The sequence below is a fragment of the Aulonocara sp. 'chitande type north' Nkhata Bay genome, linkage group LG3 (assembly GCF_057382095.1).
Source record: "Aulonocara sp. 'chitande type north' Nkhata Bay isolate Kocher_YH1m ecotype deep benthic linkage group LG3, A_spYH_male_GT1.1, whole genome shotgun sequence".
In the NCBI taxonomy this organism is placed as follows: domain Eukaryota; kingdom Metazoa; phylum Chordata; class Actinopteri; order Cichliformes; family Cichlidae; genus Aulonocara; species Aulonocara sp. 'chitande type north' Nkhata Bay.
The window spans coordinates 34933030-34948769 of record NC_141346.1 but is presented as its reverse complement, the minus strand read 5'-3'; the positions used below and the strand labels follow the sequence as shown (position 1 = coordinate 34948769).

At 39.2% G+C, this 15740-nt stretch overlaps 2 protein-coding genes and 1 long non-coding RNA gene across 3 annotated transcripts; 1 reads left to right on the top strand and 2 right to left on the bottom strand.

The window, feature by feature from the left end:
* Positions 1-574: 574 nt before the first annotated feature.
* Positions 575-2537, top strand: LOC147335316 (uncharacterized). The gene is made up of 2 exons (XM_086277993.1): positions 575-1075; positions 1964-2537. Exons 1-2 carry the CDS (start codon positions 816-818, stop codon positions 2232-2234), a joined length of 531 nt encoding a protein of 176 aa, XP_086134119.1. The 5' UTR covers positions 575-815; the 3' UTR covers positions 2235-2537.
* A 32-nt stretch (positions 2538-2569) lies between these two features.
* Positions 2570-4219, bottom strand: LOC147335315 (uncharacterized). Its single transcript, XR_015126652.1, has 2 exons — positions 3673-4219; positions 2570-2838 (listed from the first exon to the last, which is right to left on the bottom strand). It is a non-coding gene; the product is annotated as an uncharacterized LOC147335315 (long non-coding RNA).
* Positions 4220-4564: 345 nt separating this feature from the next.
* Positions 4565-15022, bottom strand: LOC147335314 (kelch-like protein 33). Its single transcript, XM_086277985.1, has 7 exons — positions 14968-15022; positions 13748-14476; positions 11584-12026; positions 10477-10719; positions 10145-10395; positions 7243-7413; positions 4565-7041 (listed from the first exon to the last, which is right to left on the bottom strand). The coding sequence occupies exons 2-7, from the start codon at positions 14394-14396 to the stop codon at positions 6513-6515; spliced, it is 2286 nt and encodes a 761-aa protein (XP_086134111.1). The 5' UTR covers positions 14397-14476; positions 14968-15022; the 3' UTR covers positions 4565-6512.
* Between the last annotated feature and the right edge of the window lie 718 nt (positions 15023-15740).

Sequence of the window (15740 nt, the reverse complement as noted above, 5' to 3'; positions counted from 1 at the left end):
TATTACAAAGATGTTTGGGTCCTTACTTAAAAAAGTAGCAGTTTTAAACACTTGCTATGTTGAGTTAGAGTATGTTGTTTCCTGTTCACCCTGAGCACCTGTACTTGATTGCAGCAGTACAGTTACAGGAAAAGAAAAAAAAATGGTCGCATGAACTTAATCCAGAGTAGTATAGGAAATGAGTTTCACTTAGATTTAAAAAATGTACACAACAACAGTGCAAACTGGATTAACTCAGAAAATCTGATTCTGAAAGGTATTTTATAAGACAATAAAGAACACTTGCTGGTGCTGGGTTCGACTTCCCAAAGGTGCTCTAATGGATTGTGATCTGATGACCGTGAAGGCCACTTGAGTACAGTAAACTGTTTGTGGTGTTCAATAAACCAGTTTGAGATGTTTTGAGCTTCGTGATGTGCTGAAAGCAACCACCAGAAGACAGTAACACTCTGATCATAAAGAGATAGAAATGGTCAGCAACAATATTTAGGTTTAGAAGACGCACACTTGCGATTAAGGGGCCCAAAGTGTGTGGAGGAAATTACATGACTATCACCAGCAGCCTAAACCACTAACGGTGTGTTCACACCGAACGCGATGGACGCGAATAAAACGCCCCAAACGCCCCTAATTTGACGCGTGTACATTCGCGTCTCAACGCGTGTCCAAGAAAAATCCATCGCGCGTCAAAATATGATATTTTGACGCGCGTGAACCGGAAATGTGGGAGGAATGTGGGAGGGAGTTGTGCCAGACCTGGTTTTGCAAGATGGCAGCTGTCGAGCTAGCGCTTGAAGAGAGAGTCTCCCTTCTCTATGTACTGTGGAGAGCAGAGCAGCAGCGTAAAAGACGTCCTCGCCGTACCTGGGTCCATCAGGTCCTCCAGAGGCATGAGCAGTTTGGTGAGTTTCACCACTTGCTCCAGGAGCTGCGCCTGGATGACAGCCGATTCCAGCGCTATCACCGTCGGCCAGTTTGAGGACCTGCTTTCCCTCGTCGGTCCCAGCATTGCCCGCCTAGACACCAACTACAGACGCTCAATCCCACCTGCAGAGCGCCTGTCCGTCTGCCTGAGGTTAGTAAAACTATTTAATACGGTAGTCCTTTATTGATATCTGTGCTAATATGCTAATCCATCCAGTTATACACTGCTAACATGGATGTGCTATGCTAACAGTGAATGCTGTCGGTGTTTACTGAAAGCAAACTGTGGTACAGAGACGACTCTTTATAATATTTCTAGTGATACTCAGAAGCTCTCATCAAGTCCCGATTTAATTCGATTTATGCTGTTATCAGTGTTTGCATGATAGCATGGCTGTGGTGTCACATCAATGTATGCGCTCGGTGTTTGCTGATATCAAACTGTAGCATTAGGACCACTGAGTTAACCTTTGTAGTGATACTCACGCCTTTTTATTTAGACCTGGTTTAATTCTGGGATAGTTGAATATTTGTATATAATCCCTGCAGCTGTCAGACTCTATAGCAGGGGTCACAGCCTTTATTAAAACAGAGTTAGATAAAACTGTGAACAGTTTGGTTCATCTCTAGTTACATGGTTCTATCTTGATAAGCTGTCTTATCACAGATTAATTTTTCAAAAATATTAATGATTTAAGCAAGGAAAGGGCTACATGTCAACACACAACTCTTTATTTCTATTAATGTCTTACTTCATTCCTACCTGATTGACATGTTTAGGAATTATGAGTGATTGGCTCACTGTAGTTGTGAAAGTTGCTACCAATCAAATTATGATATGTTAAAGTTAAAACAAAACACAACTGTTTTAGATATTATCTAATATACATTTTGTAATTATCCTTATAATTACAAAATGTTTTATGTAAGATTTAAGTTTTGTGATTTATATCTGACATCACAAAAGTATTTTGGAATTTGAATAATGTATTTTGTAACTGCAGTACACATAATACTGATTTTGAACAATTTTGTCCAGGTTCCTTGTCACCGGGGACTCCTTCAGGACCATCGCGTTCAGTTTCAGAGTCGGTGTGTCCACGGTGAGCCAGATCACCCCCCAGGCAGCGACGTCCATCTGGGACTGTCTAGTGGACGACTTCATGGCTGTGCCTTCACCTGGAGACTGGCGGTCCATCACAGAGGGATTCCAGGAGCGCTGGAACTTTCCTCTGTGCTGTGCAGCTCTGGATGGGAAGCACATCCAGACAAAGGCACCCCATATATCATATAGGAGACACACACATTGATATACACTAAATATTCATTTCATTTCTTTTTTGTGGTGCCCAAATTGATGCACCTGCTTGATTTTGTTTAAACAATTATTGCACACTTTCTGTAAATCCAGTAAACTTCTTTTCACTTCTCAAATATCACTGTGTGTGTCTCCTGTATGATATTTAACTGACATTTTTTATTGTAACAACCAACGATTTATACAGGAAAATAATGTCTATTAACAAGGTTGCCCAAACTTCTGCATCCCACTGTATCAGTATATTTTGTCATTAGTATAATATGAAATAAATTCTACATGTGTCAAGTTGTGTGCCAACATTTGCTGTGTAGTAGAACTGAGACATTAGTCATTATAAACATTTATTTGAAATAATATTAAAAGTCTCAAACAGAAAAACATTAAACATAAATATATAAAATATAAGAATTTACAGAGAGACAGGAATAAAAAGGACCAGCTGCTCTCCAGAGCAGGAACAAGGCTGAGGAGGAAATGCTCCATTGGAGACTGGTGTGGCCTCTTCAGGGACTCCAGGATGGCCAGCTCCACCGCCGATGGACCGTCCTGGGACCCGTCCCTCATCTGCCTCGGAGCCGTCCTCCTCTGTGGGCCTGTAAAACAGCACAAAACACAAAGAAATGAGAAGGCTGCTACTAGATTTTAATTTCAACATTGAAAAAAAAAAAAAAAACAACAGGATATAATCAGATTGGTTGTAGATATTTAGTAAAGGTGATCACAAGGGAATCCCACCGACTAAAAAGGTATCAGTGCTTGCTGTACATATCTGTGGGTGCAGCAGCAGGAGCTCAGGGACTGGGGATGCTCTGCTGCAGAATCAGTTGGTTCTATCAATACAGTATTAAATGTTAACAGGTTGGATATAATAATCGTAGAGTAGACAGTGGTCCCTCATTTATTGCAGGGGTTCTCAGAATAACTAGCCCCTGGTCACAGTTCTCACAATTGATTCTCAAAGTGCAAACCTTTGTAGATTGCAAAACGTAAAAGTATTATTATGCCGCGGTTTGTCTTCATCTGCCCGCCACTTTCGTGCGCCTTTTTCCCTCACGGTGCAGGTGTCTATTTCCGAATGAGGCTCATAGTTATGGGTGTTTTTGTGCTGTTTTTTCTATTGGACGCGATGGTTATCAAAACCAAACGTGATAAATTTGGCAAGCGCAGGAGATTTGTCAATCAGGCTGCAGAATGCAATGCTGTACTGTGCAATAAAAAATCAGCGAAAAAGCAAAGCAGTGACGGATGAACAGCGGGACCACTGTGTGCTGTTTATTAATAAACAATAAAATATATTCCTAAATGATAACATGCATAAAAGCAGAACGGTATTTGTACGTCAGTGGGAAAATAGCGGTGGCTTGCTAGCTTTTGTGCGGCTTCCCTGGGTCAGTGAAAACTTTCAAAAGAGAAATGAATGAACTTACCAGGTTGCCCGATCTCTTCACATATCTTCCTCCAAGCTCGGTCCTTTTTATTCCTGTCTCGGTACTGAAAGCAGCTGGTGTTGTACAGCTCCGAGTTGTTTGCTACCGCATTGATTAGCCTTCCCCTCCATTGAAGTATGAAAGGCTTTGGCTGGATCTGCCCCTTTGACCTAGGTAACAGCCACGTCACCAGGCTCCTGATTGGTTGTCGCGGCGCGATTTGACGCTGGAGTTCAGATTTTTCCAACTCGAGCGGTAGACGCGAAACGCGCGTATGCACAAAATGCAACACAAAAACTCACGCGCGTGGTTTTATTCGCGCGTCAAACGCGCCAGACGCGCTACACTGACGCGCGTTTCACGCGTTTTGGCGTTTTCGCGACGCAAATCTGCTTCCGAATTTTCGCGGGACCCGCAATCGCGCGTCATCGCGCCTTTCCATTGACTTTACATGTAAACCTGACGCTCTATTCGCGTCCATCGCGTTCGGTGTGAACACACCGTAAGACATGGATCTGTGCTGTTTTGTTGCTGCCAAGTTCTGACCCTGCTATGCGAATGCTCCAGGAGAAACGTTCCCCACTTTTGTTGACCTATGTGATCTTGAACTTACAATGTAAAAGCGGCTTGAGGCAACTGTTGTTGTGATTTGGTTCTGTATAAATAAAATGTAATTAAATTAAATTGTAGCTTCAATTGTGATTTTGTACAATAAAACAAAAACAAATAGTCACATCACACTGGGAAACTGTTTAAATGGAAAATGCCTTGACTACATGTACTTTTCTTTTTGTTGCTGTTATCTTATTTTTTTTTCTTCTTCATTACTAGGTCAATATTCACTTATGACTAAGCTGAAACATAGAATTCAGGTCACAGCGGTGTTCAGTAATACCACTTTAATTCACTTCAAAGACGACAAAAACACAGAAACCTCCTTTTTGCAAATGTGCATGCCTCAAACAGTGCATTTCCAGATGCAAAAAACAGCTTGCGATACAGAAAATTTATCAGTAGTAAACAGAAAATAAGCATGAAAAGAAAACAACAGTCAAAGATAGCATGATTAGAACAGACTACAAAGAAATGGAGCTATTCATTGTTTGTTTTTGCAACCTAATTCTGTTACTCAAGCTGGGAAGCTGCGTATGAAGAAGACGTGTGAAACATCAGATAAATAGGCCAATTCTGTATCACAATGCAGAAGACTGACTGTTCTGTGACCTCATTTAGTGTAATTTGGACTATTGAAATTTTAATGTAGTTAGCATTTTAACTAAAATGTCAAGTTACTTTTGGATGTCTGGTTTTTTTATGTGTATTTTTAACATTTGAATGAAAGTTAAAGATTAAAATGTCATTAATCCCATTAAACTGAACTTAAATAGAAAACACATTTGAAATAGCGCCTGTCCACAATTGTGCAGGATTCTGCATAATATACAGTCATTAGAAATGGGAGACAAAACTCTCTGCAAACTGACTGAATTAGTTGGGTACAACAGTAAATTGACTTGAATATTTCATTGCATCTTTAGGCGGAGGTGGAGCACAGACATCTGGACCATATACAGATGCATTCTCTGTGATCTTAATTCCTTTGTTGAGTCATTTCTCTTGTACATGTTACGGCCTTAGCAGGGCCTGCTGTGATTTTGACCTGTATGGGTGTGTCCTACCATCACAAGTGGGGGCTCATCTGGGCCTCAGATCAATATGTTAAAAAGCATTACATTAAATTAGAATTAGTTTATACATGTGCAATGCCACAACATTTTTATTAGTCTTCTTGTGATGTTATTAAACAGAAAAGTTAGTGCATTCATATACTACAGTATACTTTGATATGACATGTATTAATACCTCAAAATATTTGCAAAAGCATACAAAAATATGTTAGTGTGCTTGTGCTGCCAGAGGGTGTTTGATTCAAACTAGCAAAAGGTAAATAATCACATCCATTGCCTACAAACATTTGTTTTTATTTGTGTGTCTGTGTATTTTAAATGAAGCAGTGTCACTGTGGTATTTGAAAATGCGTTTTCATGCACCTGAAATGCACTGGCTGCTACTTTATGGCAGCATTGATAAGCTTTCTGTTGAAACTGCTCAAGATACAAAATGATTACTTGGAAAACTAGTTTAGTGAGCTCAGATTCACATCTAATCTGAGCTCAACTCCACGTGTTTTGCTCTCGCATTTTCTCTCTTGACTCATTAGTTTCAATGATTCATTTTATGGTGTTAGGTTATGCAAGGACATTTTCAGATAGTGTAAATGGCAAATGGAAGGGTTCTTATATAGCACTTTTCTACTGTAACTGAGCACTCTAAGCTTAGATAGAAAGCACTTTACACAACTTGCCTCATACAAGCAACTTTTTTTCGATGGTTTTTCTATGCAAGTGCTTTCTAGAAAACATAAACACCCATTCATGGAGAGAACAATGTTTAGAGTTAACAGTTAGTATCTTGTACAAAGATACTTGGCATGCTGGAGCAGCCAGAGATCGAACCACCAACCTTCTGATTACTTCTACCAGTTAAGCTAGCGCAAACCTGTGTCAGAATTTTAAAAAAACTGACAAAAGGCAAAAAAAAATATCTGATGGGCTTCAAGAGCCTTTATGGTTCATGGAAGGAATTAGTATCAAAATCTGCTTGACTTGACTAATGTGGTCCACACCTAACCTATTGTCTGCTTGCAAATGTAATCATTGTTGGATCAGTTTAAATTGTTCTACTGTGCAATAGTCTGTTATCAGACTCCTGAGTTTCAAGAGCAGATTTGCATGTAACACTCTGAACCACTACAGAGAATCAACTACTACTTAAAGATTTTATTGATGATTAACCACGTCTGGGCATGGCAGTGAACAAGCTGCCAGATCAGTATATGGGTAGGGCATAGCACCCAGGTTTTCCCAACATTGCTCTTTGGGGTTATAGCAATGCACCCACTTGGTATCCCTTGCTGTGTTTGCTGAAGACCCTCCTACTACATACAATTTACCATCAAGTACAGTTCCTCCTGGTGATAGATGAGCTCGAGGCAGAGTGGGAAACGAGGACCAGGAGTCCTGAGTAGGGTCATACAGCTCACACAAGAGCTGATCTCCAAAGCCTATCCAGAGAGGCTGTAGCCCTCCAGCTACTACCAACCGCCTTCCTAAAGCTAACATTGTATGGCCTGCACGTCCTGCTCCCACGCTCATGGGTGATCTGGGAAAACAGCCACGGGAGGGATGGTAGCGCCACATAGATGAGAGGCAATGGTGATGGGAGTCAGAACCACCAGAAATATAGATCTGCCCATCCAGAACAGCTGCAGCATGGCCACAAACAGCTGTGTCCAGAGGGTGAGCCAGCCTGCAGGACAACAACAGTCAAATGAAAAGGATTTTTTTTTTTTTTTTTGGGGGGGGGGGGGGGGGGGAGTTACTCCCATTAAGATAGACACAGAACTCTTAAACTAACCTTTTTATAGTGCTTCAAATACATTCTTCCTACAAGAGCTCAAGATATAAGATATCAATGAATATAAAAAAAGCCATAACTTAATGTATTCACCTCCAGGTGTTCTCCTCAGGACTGTAACATTCCACAGCATCGTGGTATTGATGGTCATTGCGATTTCCCCCAAGAGCAAAAACCTTCCCATCTAGGCACAGTGCGGAGAAGTAGTCCCGTTGATGCAACATATCAGGGAGCTGTTCCCATTTGCACTGTGTCAGGTCAAACCTAAGGGAAATGGGATTGTGCTTGTCAGTTAGGACTGAGCCAGCTGATACTAATTTGCACTAAGTGGCAGGATTGCTTTCTGATTGCCAGAGATGGAAAAAGTACAGATATTCTGTACTTAGAAATTAGATAGATACTAACTGCCACAGTCCTGGGTCGGTGACCCAGTGTTTTGAGTTTTGCATTCTTATTGAACTTCGATTTTGTCTCTGTCTCCCCTGTCAGCTGTATCCCCTTGTCAAGTCCGCATCTATGTGATATGTTTCCTGTTTTACTTTGTTTGTGTCTCATGTCAGTGGGTCTAGTTTGGCCTCCCCTGTTCTTGTTGTGTTTGATTACTCCCAGCTGTGTATTTTAGCCCTGTGTTTCACTCAGTGGGTGTCGTGTTGTCCCCTCATACCGTGTGTGTTTCCCTCTGTGCTCCTCGTCCCTAGTCTCTTGCCTCCAGGTTTCTTAGCGTTTAGTTTTAGTCTCTAATGTTGGTTTGTTTTTGGAGTTCTGTCCTGTAACTGCAATAAAGCAGCCTCTTTGAGTTTACTCCTCTGAGTGTCCTGCATTTTGGGTCCTACGTCCTGCTTGCCACAGCCGTTTCATGACACTAACAAATACGCCAGTAAAATTTGAAGTAATGAATCAACCTCTTTATTCTAGTAATAAAAGGGGGAAAGTATAGGCTATGAAATGTACTCAAAGTAGGAAAATACAGCAAAAGTCATTTCTTATAGGAAAATTCTACCATCTGATTTTATGCAAAGGCAACTGAACCATATTAAAACTGTAATAAAATAATATTAGTACAAGAGAATGTAACTATTATTCAAATCTAAACTCAAATTAATGTACTCATGTTTAATTTGTAATGTATGACACCAGCAGAAAGAAAGTAAAAAAAATAACTATTTTTTCTGTTGCCTTCATTGTACATGTACTTTCCCTCCACACCTACACAGGAACATAGTACAATCATTACAATCAGGGGTAAAATTGAGATCTAGCATGTGGGGTAACCACAGTTTGCGGTGTAGTAGCTCAGCATGGGGAAAAGAATCGCAATGCACAAGAGGTTTTAAGAGGACAACACACAAATTAAAAGGAAATTGGGGCGGGGCAAGACAGCAGTTTCACAAGATATCTTGACCTATTTCTATTTCCTATACTGACACTATACTGTATATTACCTTTATACAAGACTCTATAAAGCTGGTATAATGGTGTAATTCAGTGACTTAATCTAAGCATTATCAGTGTAAATACAAATTAGTCTACTACACTTGATGTAACCTAATACCGACCAGCCCCTGTGCACCAATAAAAATAAAGTGAATTCATAATAAATTCCCCACATTGCTGGAAACTAACCCATTTACTGTGGACAACACCACCCAGTATTTTCATGCAACATTTGCATAACACAAAGTAACTATAGCTTAGTTTGTTTTGCAGGACATTTTGCAATATAAAAATACAAGATCTATTAAAGCAAATCTTCTATAGATCCAGTATGTGATTTGAAATTAATATTGCTTCAGTGTCCTTCTTTTCTGTATTGCCAGCTAAATGCTCTGAAGTATTGAAGCCACAACAACACACCTGCACTCCTTCCTGCCCACTTTGAGTTCCCAGCATAAATGCTATGTTATACCACTGAACCTAAAGTAACCAGCCTGAGTAGAAAGTAAAGTTCCTCATTATTACACAACCTAATTTATGAAAATCTGTGGTTTCTTGCATGTATGGATCAGATGGCTTGTTATTGACATCTGGTGAGAATTTCATCTCAATGGTAACGTGTAAAATACTTATTTTACCCACTCTCATGGTGCTGCATATATTCCATAGAAATTTTGGTTCACTGTGACATGATAGCGATAGTACTGAGGTAGGCCGTGATGTTTAAACAATGCCCAAAGTGTGGAAAGAAATGTCAATCGTACCATTACACCACCCCTACTACCTGGCCAGCTTGCAATGGACAATTAGGTCTGCAGAATGGATCATAGGCACTGATTTTCCCTCTATTCAGATCCTTTGAAGGTCCAGGGTTAGATAATGGGCAGAAAACATCTTTGCAGAGCGCTCACATCCCTGAAGAACATTTATGCCCCTAGACTTCCCTCACTCTGATGAAATAATCCACTCATATCATGCAGTCATATGCATATTGCACTACTCAGTTTTGCACTATAGTTTGTGTAATTTCTAATTTCTAACTTGTTTTTTCCCCACTTTTTATCTCTCTCTCTCGCTTTAAACTTGGGCAATTAACAGTGATTCTGATTCAATACAGATCTGCCCAGACAACTGGACCTCACTGGATATTTCCTTTTTTGGGGGATCTTTTCTGTAAACTCTAGATGTGAATGTGCAGGAAAATCCCACTAGATCAGAAGGTTCTGAGAGTAAAAGACATGTAGTTGTAGTTACAGATTAAAAAGCTACATTTAACTAAATTTACACAGCAGTTACGCAAACATGCACACACATTTCTGCAATTCATTCAAGGAGGAAGTTGCATAATGTATCAGTTCAGTGTTTGTGTGAGTCCCTTTAAAAAAAATCTCTTCTGCCAATGACTGTGCTGTTGATGAGCTCTGAACTCAAACAAAGCTGTTAATATCTTGACAGTTTATATATCAAGCACGTGTACAACGTACAAGAAGAACTCTTTTCCAAAATCAACCACAAACACCTCTGATGTCTGTATGACATCTGTGACCCACACAACACTAACCTCACTACTGACTTGAGGATGTCCAGTGCTCCATAGTATTTGCGTCCTCCCAACACATACAGTTTGTTGTTCAAGAGACAGACACAGTGTCTGAATCGCGCAGGTTCAGGAAACTTTGCAAATGGTTTCCATTCTATGCTCCTTCTTAAACCGGGGCCACGGTGGAACTGTTGAGCAAACCACAGGGTCTGGCTGGGAACCCTCTTCATGAATTCATCATCAACAGTGTCCCCACCTACCAAAACCAGGACCTAAAGAAAAGTGGTAATATTGCTTAAACGGACATAGCTTTAATTGAATTCCAAACATCAGTGAAGTAAAAGAGTATCAACCTGGTTTTTGGTGCGAGGATGATATTTAGGCCCTCTGTAATCCCCTTCAATGAGACTTTGGAGGGCTACCAGTGTTTTCCTTGCACCAGGGCTCCTGAGTAAGATGCTGCAACTAAGGGCCTCCTGAAGTTCAGCATAGCTGAAGAGTGTGATCCGAACATGACGGAGCAGGCTGGACAGGCATTGGAGTCTCTCTTTAGGGTTGTCCTCCACCCAGCTCACTACTGCCTTGAACACCACAATCTAATTATAAAGAAGAGAAATGCTTTAGAAATATTATTTTACAAAATAAACAATAAATTGCATAAATAGCCTGTGATTACTACTCCAAGTGTCCTTAAGAAAGTCATGGAGAAAATCTATTCATTTTAAATTTGAGATAATAATTTATATTTTTTTCACATATACAAACAGAATATTTTCAGTTACAACTACTGAATGCTGCACTTTGGATGGTGTACAATTGTGAGCAATGTCACCTACACAACATTTTGTGAGCAATACATTAGGCTAATTGTATTTTCTCTTCCATTTGTAAATACAAAGAATTAATATTTTAATGGTCAAACTTTGCAGTTATAAAGTATGTAAAGACCCCCAAAACAGCACTGAATATAAATGTGTCTTATTTCAATTTTTTGTTCTTTTATATAAGGCTGTTGAACTGTAAGCAGAAGTAACACATTAGTTGTGAAGCTAAAAGCCTATAAGCTGCTGCATGTTTCTGGTTCTGCCACAGGTTTCATCCTTTTAAAAAGACGTTTTTCTCCAAGCACTTGCTCAAAGTAGACCGTTTCATTGTTGTTATCTCCCTTTTGTTATTACTATAACAGGATCTTTACCTTACAGTATAAATTGCTTTGAAATGATTGTTACTGTGATTTTATGCTATAAAAATAAAAATGAAATGAATTACAAACCCATTGCATTGCACATGGATAACAGCTGTTATCCCTGGCATTACCTTGGGAACAGATAAAAGATTGAGAAATTTGAGAAAATTGAGAAAAAAAAAGTTAGATATGATAGACGAAAGGAGGAACACGTGATGAGAAATTTAAGCTAAACACAAAAAGAATGACTGACCACCAGAAATAAAAATACTACCTCACTCTCTACAGACAAGGAGTCCTTCTTAAGAAGCTTGTCAAGGAGGTGAAAGGGAATATCCTTGAACTTTTCCCCATAAGAGACGCACTGGAAGTGGGCTGCAATATACTCCTCGGCTGCCTGCCCTAGCTGGACCAGCCCGTAGGTCTCAGCCAGGACCAGCACATCTAGACATGTGCTTTCATCCATTCTGTCCTGCAGGAACTCAATGCACAGCGACAGCGCCCCCTCCAGCTGGAACTGAAGCATGGCATCTGTAAGCTCCCAAATCCGACTCCAGTTCAGTCTGAGCTGACCGGTGTAGATGAAATAGAGCATGGATTCAATCACCCAAGACGACACACCTCGCAGGCACACCACTTCCTGGCAAGACTCCCGTAACCCTCCGCACAGCAATGCCCGGAAATAGTCCCCAGCTGCTGCTAACACCACACGATGTGCTGAGAAAAGTCAGGAGATGATAAAAAGTCACAGAGAAAGATGCGGATAAAGTAGAAAAAGACACAAGGTAAGAAAACGTTTCTAACTCCACCTAGTGTTAGCATACTGGAAATGCATTTCCAGTTTACTTTCTCCTTCAAAACAACAGCGGGTGATCATTTTGTGTTTATGTCATGCTTTTTTTTTGTCTTTAATTTTTCTTTTTACAGCAGCACATGTCTGGTCAGCATGTGTCACCAAGAAATTACACATTTTTAACATTTAAAAAAAATTCCTATATTAGTAAATGACATGATTTTGTGTATATATTTACTTTGTGTTGACATTATTGACATTCCATTTCTCTTACCTGCATAAACAACAGCTGACTGTCACACTATGAACTATTCTGGGAAAAGGATTCTAGGAAATCTACAAGTTTGTGGAGGAGCGTGTAGTACAGTCACCCTTTCTGTGAATGTGATTATCATGAGTAAAATAGTTGCACACCAGCTACAGTTGTGGTCAGAATTTTACACACATTCATCATGTACATAAATGTCATAGCAATTTAGGACTTTTATATGATTTATTTGAACTGTTCTTTTTCCAGGGTGGAACAATTGTGCAGCATGCGTCTTTAGTGACTCAAGGAAAAAAGAACTTGATGCACAAGTTTGAATTTATTTTAGATTTATTTTGGATATAATACAACAGTACAATATACTGTGTTGTATACTGTTCAGATATACATTTCAGAGTGTACAGATAATGCCACTGCTTTCAGAACAACTACACTGACTGACTACTACAGTTAATAGATTTTACATACAAAACATACATTCATCTTCATACACAATATACTTTTTGTACACATACAACACCCCATGTTATATGCTATAAAACAGTACGTTTGAGTAATGCTTTAAATGGAGTCTTGTAACCTAAAGCCCTGAGCTCAACCCTACTGAAAATAATTAAAGCCAGGTATCAAACCAACTAATTTGATTGAAGTCTACCACTTCTGTTGAGAAGAGTAGTCAAATATCCAAAAAGAATTAAGCCAGAAACATAAAAGAAAATCAGTTCAGGGTTTGTGTGAGTCCCTTTAAAATCATTTAATTTAATTCATGACAGACATATGATATACAATGATTCCACTCTGGGAAAAGATCAGTTGAAAGAAATCATTAAAAACTCCCAAATTATCATGACATGCAAACCCATAATGAGTTCATGGAAACGTTTGACCACAATTGTATGAAATGTGACCAGATCTAAGAACAGTATTTGTTTCTCTTTTAGTGATCACAATAAAAATGAAGGGCAGTATGCATTTGCAGATCTGAAATAAATGCTTTGGGAATTTTCTTGTAACTATTTATTTAAAACAATCTAAATCTTTTCAAAGCACTATAATTGAAAACTGTTTAAAAGAAAAACTTTAATGCCAGTATGAACGTATGGAACTTAAATTGAAAAGTAACATACTCTAGTTTCTGGGGATTTTCCTTTTCAGCATGTGACTAAAAGCAGTCCCAGCTCTAATTCTAATTCTAGATGTGTCATTGTTGGGTGTTAAGAGATTAAACCTTGTTCAGGTCATATTACCCTACATCATAATCTCAAAGGCTACACTGGTCAGCTAGTGGACATTCCTCATAGATTACTTATCATTTGTTACCACTGTAAAGTCATGTAAAGTCATATATGATCCCATATATGAGTGTTTGGGCCTCACCTGAATATTTCTCTCCAGTCTCTGCTTGTATTGTGACATCACATCCTTCTCCTCTCTTCCACATGTCTCTGATGATAGCCAAGCTCTTCTCTCTCTCTTTTGCAGCAGAAGTTTTGATCTTTGATATGCAACTTTCTTTCAGCCTCTCCATCTGGAGACATTGAGAAGCATTTAAAACCTCCTCAATTACCCGCTCTTTACTCAAGTCCATGGCCACATGTCCACAATATGCAAACTCCATGATAGCCCTTAACCCAACTGGTGTCAAACATTGTGCAATTTCTCCCACTCCAAGCCCTGGCATTTCTTTTGAACCTAAAAATGCATTTGGGGTTTGACTGATAGCTGCTAGAACAAGCCGGTGAGCTTGGAAGGATTTTCCTTGAACGATAAAGGTGCAGTCCAGGAGTAATTCTTCCTTGCAAAGGTTGTGTAAGTGAGTGAAGAGTCTGTCTGAGTGTGAAGAGAAGTTGTAAGAGATAAGATCAGAATTCTCTGAGAGACATGAAGAAAGGCCGTGAGGAGTTTCTTGAGCTTTAGAGTCTGGTATATGCTTTGGTGTTTGAAGAATAGTTTTTGAGCTTTCTTTTATGCCACTATTGTCCACATGTGTTGCACTTTCTCTTCCGCTTGCTCCACTTCCTCTCATAATGTCTTGCTGTGTGCACTGTCACCTTATAGACTTGCTTGTGTCAGAGCAGACCGCCAGATGTTTACATTCAACGTGCACTGTACAAAGAGAGAAAAGGCAGAACAGCGAGAGTCAGGATAAGTCAGTAATAAAGACACTAGAAAAGTGTGACTACTCTATTCCTGGAAATGCCACTGTACTTATTCACTTTAACATTAGACATGAATCAATTGTCCTCATGACCTCTGAAGTGTCTTTTACGCAAAGAAAACACAACCTAGCCTAAAAAAAGTGTGTCAATATTGTCATCATGACAAACCTTTAAGTTCAGGAGGCCACTTATTAGCAATGCTGTAATACACGAATGTGTCAAGACACAAACATCTGTCTGTTGCACCTTTTCACAGAGTTCAACATGTAACAACTTACAGTTCATTTTGACAGTAAACGTCCTCGTAAGAACAATTTCCCACGAGATTAGAAATACCAGCAGCATACGACTTATTGTAATTTTGTACTAAGACGAGTCTTGCTTGATTACAATTGGTTAATATCTTATTTTAGATTAAGACTCTGCATAGGCACCTACCTTGCTTTTCCTTTAGCAGTGTGGGTGGAACAAGTGACTTTGACCAGTGGCATTGTGAGCATGTGGGGCGCACAAGGCACTAGAGCAGGTTTAATTATAGCATGGCACTGACACTATAAAGACTACACTACAAGAAGTTTCCAGTACGCTCAGGAACTGCCTGCTTAAAAAAGTTCAACATGAAGTGAAGTATTTTGAAGTATTACATGAAGGGACTGAAGGTGAAAACGAAGACTGAGAAGACAGTATTGCCCAAATACCTTAAATAACAACAATAACACAGCCATTACTGCTGTGTCTAAAGTCTGACAAAGCATTAATGAGTATAAATAAAACACTCTCTCACTATGTCCCGCGTACGTTTTTTAAATTGTGCTCAAAGTAACATCAGGAAAATCTATTAACCCAAAAAACAATAATATTTGTTTCATTATGTGTTTAATTCAGTTTTTAACATCCATGTTGAAAAGTTGTTACACAACAGAATGAGTGAAAAGAAGAGTTCCTGAAAACGTTTTTAGTGCAGTCATTGTGAAAGTTCCTTCCTGTGCATTATTGACACTGATAGCTGATGAAAAGCATGTAGGCTGAGTCACAGATCAGCTGTGTTACTCATCTTGAAACGTATTAACTTTGTTATGTTAGTTCTACAGTTATTATTTTAAATAACACAGTTATTTATAACTTTTTTTGCAAACAAAAATAAAATCAGGTTTTGTTTTTGGAAATAAAGATTTTTATTGGAAATAAAAAAAATGTATTTCCTGTAGAAA

What these genes read in the sequence shown, in the direction of transcription:
- LOC147335314 (XM_086277985.1), bottom strand. Translation starts at nt 14,396, where the DNA reads ATGAGAGGAAGTGGAGCAAGCGGAAGAGAAAGTGCAACACATGTGGAC. An exon ending in ATCCTCAAGTCAGTAGTGAG is followed by an intron (nt 7,414 to 10,144) that starts GTTAGTGTTGTG and finishes CATTTCCCTTAG; the next exon opens with GTTTGACCTGACACAGTGCA. An exon ending in CCTGAGGAGAACACCTGGAG is followed by an intron (nt 7,042 to 7,242) that starts GTGAATACATTA and finishes GTTGTCCTGCAG; the next exon opens with GCTGGCTCACCCTCTGGACA.
- LOC147335316 (XM_086277993.1), top strand. Translation starts at nt 816, where the DNA reads ATGTACTGTGGAGAGCAGAGCAGCAGCGTAAAAGACGTCCTCGCCGTA. An exon ending in CGCCTGTCCGTCTGCCTGAG is followed by an intron (nt 1,076 to 1,963) that starts GTTAGTAAAACT and finishes AATTTTGTCCAG; the next exon opens with GTTCCTTGTCACCGGGGACT.